Source organism: Dipodomys ordii, unplaced genomic scaffold, assembly GCF_000151885.1.
Source record: "Dipodomys ordii isolate 6190 unplaced genomic scaffold, Dord_2.0 Scaffold18, whole genome shotgun sequence".
Classification (NCBI taxonomy): domain Eukaryota; kingdom Metazoa; phylum Chordata; class Mammalia; order Rodentia; family Heteromyidae; genus Dipodomys; species Dipodomys ordii.
This window is the reverse complement of record NW_012267234.1, coordinates 12977320-12979348: the sequence shown is the minus strand read 5'-3', so window position 1 is coordinate 12979348 and position 2029 is coordinate 12977320. Positions and strand designations below refer to the sequence as shown.

General features: G+C 54.9%; 1 protein-coding gene across 1 annotated transcript in view; it reads left to right on the top strand.

The window, feature by feature from the left end:
• The first annotated feature begins 1647 nt into the window (after positions 1-1647).
• Chst6 (carbohydrate (N-acetylglucosamine 6-O) sulfotransferase 6) overlaps positions 1648-2029 on the top strand; it is a 1231-nt gene continuing 849 nt past the window's right edge. Inside the window, exon 1 of the mRNA XM_013012692.1 lies at positions 1648-2025. Within this exon, the coding sequence (XP_012868146.1) occupies positions 1648-2025 (378 nt within the window). The remainder of the gene's footprint in view (positions 2026-2029) is intronic.

Sequence of the window (2029 nt, the reverse complement as noted above, 5' to 3'; positions counted from 1 at the left end):
CAGGTCCAGCGTCACAGCTCCCAAATGGCGGTCTGGGACTCAAGGCCAACCCTCTCTCCTTCATCCATTAGGAGAGTCTGTCAGTTCACATCCTTAGGAAAAATACTCAGCTCAGGCCAGTGACAGAGTAGCTCCCTTTCCAGCCACTGGGGAACTTTCTCTGTGTGTGTTGGGGGAATGGGGGAAAAGAAAGAGAGAGAGAGAGAGAGACAGAAAGAGAAAGAGAGAGAGAGACAAACAGAGATAGAGACAGAGAGAGACAGAGCGATTGGGGGGAGGATTCTGTCTCCCGTTCAGGGCTCTGACCCAGTCTCCCTCCTGCTTTCTCAGGCCTGAGGAATCTCTGAGAATCTTCTATGGACTTGTGACTAGATCAACACAGACAGCTCTCCCAGGAGACTTGGACCACAGTGAGTACCTTCATGAGGGAAGAGGCAGGCAGCCAACTAGGGGTGTGTCCCTGCCCTGTCTCTCTGCGGCTCTGGCTCCACTTCCCCTTTCACTGCACTCAGGAAACTCACATGACTCTGGGGGGTCACCTTCATTCCCCAGGGGCCATGGCAACAACCACATATATGTGTCTATTCGATTTGTTTATTCTTATCTACCACTTGAGCCACACTTCTACACTACCTTCTTTTTTTTTTAACCATCTTGGTGGGTTTTGTGTGTGTGTGTGTGTGTTGTTGTTGTTGTTTGTTTATTTTTTGTCAGTCATGGGGCTTGAACTCTGGGCCTGGGTGCTGTCCCTCAGCTCTTCAGCTCAAGGCTAGTGCTCTACCACTTGAGCCACAACACCATTTCCGGCTTTTTTTTTCTGCTTATGTGGTGTTGAGGAATCGAACCTAGGGCCTCAAGCATGCAAGGCAAGCTTGCTCTACCACTGAGCCACCTTCCCAGCCCCCAACTTCAGGTTTTCTGAGTGCTTTATTGGAGATAAGAGTCTTACTTTCCTGCCCAGGCTGGCTTTGAACAGCGATCCTCAGATCTCAGCCTCCTGAGTAGCTAGGATCACAGGTGTGAGCCACCAGCGCCCGGCTACCATCTTGTTTTTTAAAAAATATTTTTTGTGGTCCTGGGGATTGAACTCAGGAACTTCAGTTTGCAGTGCCTTCCCACGGAGCCACGCCTCCAGTCCTTCCAGCATTTTTTTTCTGGTTAACTTGAGAGAAGTGTTCTCTCAGATGTATCTCCCTGGGACTGGCATCAGACCTTGGTCCTCAGATCTTAGTCTCCTGAGTAGCCAGGATTACAGGTGTGAAACACCAACCAGCAACTGGCCTAGGATGAATTCTTAAGCAACGGACAGGATTTGTTTGTAAAAACAGCATTTCTCTCTTAAGGCAGGCAGATGGACCTTATCATAAGGGCAGATGCAGATGGATGGGTGGGTGGGTGGATAGACAGATAGATGGATACCATCGATCGATGGATGTCCCCAGTACAGTTGGCAATTAGAACTATGCTCTCATCCTAAGCTTGATCGTGACTTACGTCTCAACTTCAAGTTTCTGGAAGTGTGTGCGGTGACTGCAGCGGTGTTTGTGAAGGAGGCCGTCGGGGCCTGGGGTGGGCAGGCAGGTCGCACGCAGTCCCTAACCCCGGCGCTCTTCCTCTTCCCCCTGGCAGGCCTGGGCGGGCGGCGGCATGCGGCTGCCTCGCGTCTTCTCCTCGGGCACCGTGGTGCCCGCCCTCCTGCTGGGCCAGACCTGCCTGCTGCTCTTCCTGGTCTGGCGGCCGGGCCCTCCATCCCCGGCGGGCGGCCCGGAGCGCGTGCACGTGCTGGTGCTGTCGTCCTGGCGCTCGGGCTCGTCCTTCGTGGGCCAGCTGTTCAGCCAGCACCCGGACGTCTTCTACCTGATGGAGCCCGCCTGGCACGTGTGGGCCGCCCTGTCGCAGGGCAGCGCGGCGGCGCTGCAGATGGCGGTGCGGGACCTGGTGCGCTCCGTCTTCCTGTGCGACATGGACGTGTTCGAGGCCTACCTGCCGTGGCGCCGCAACCTGTCGGACCTGTTCCAGTGGGCGGTGA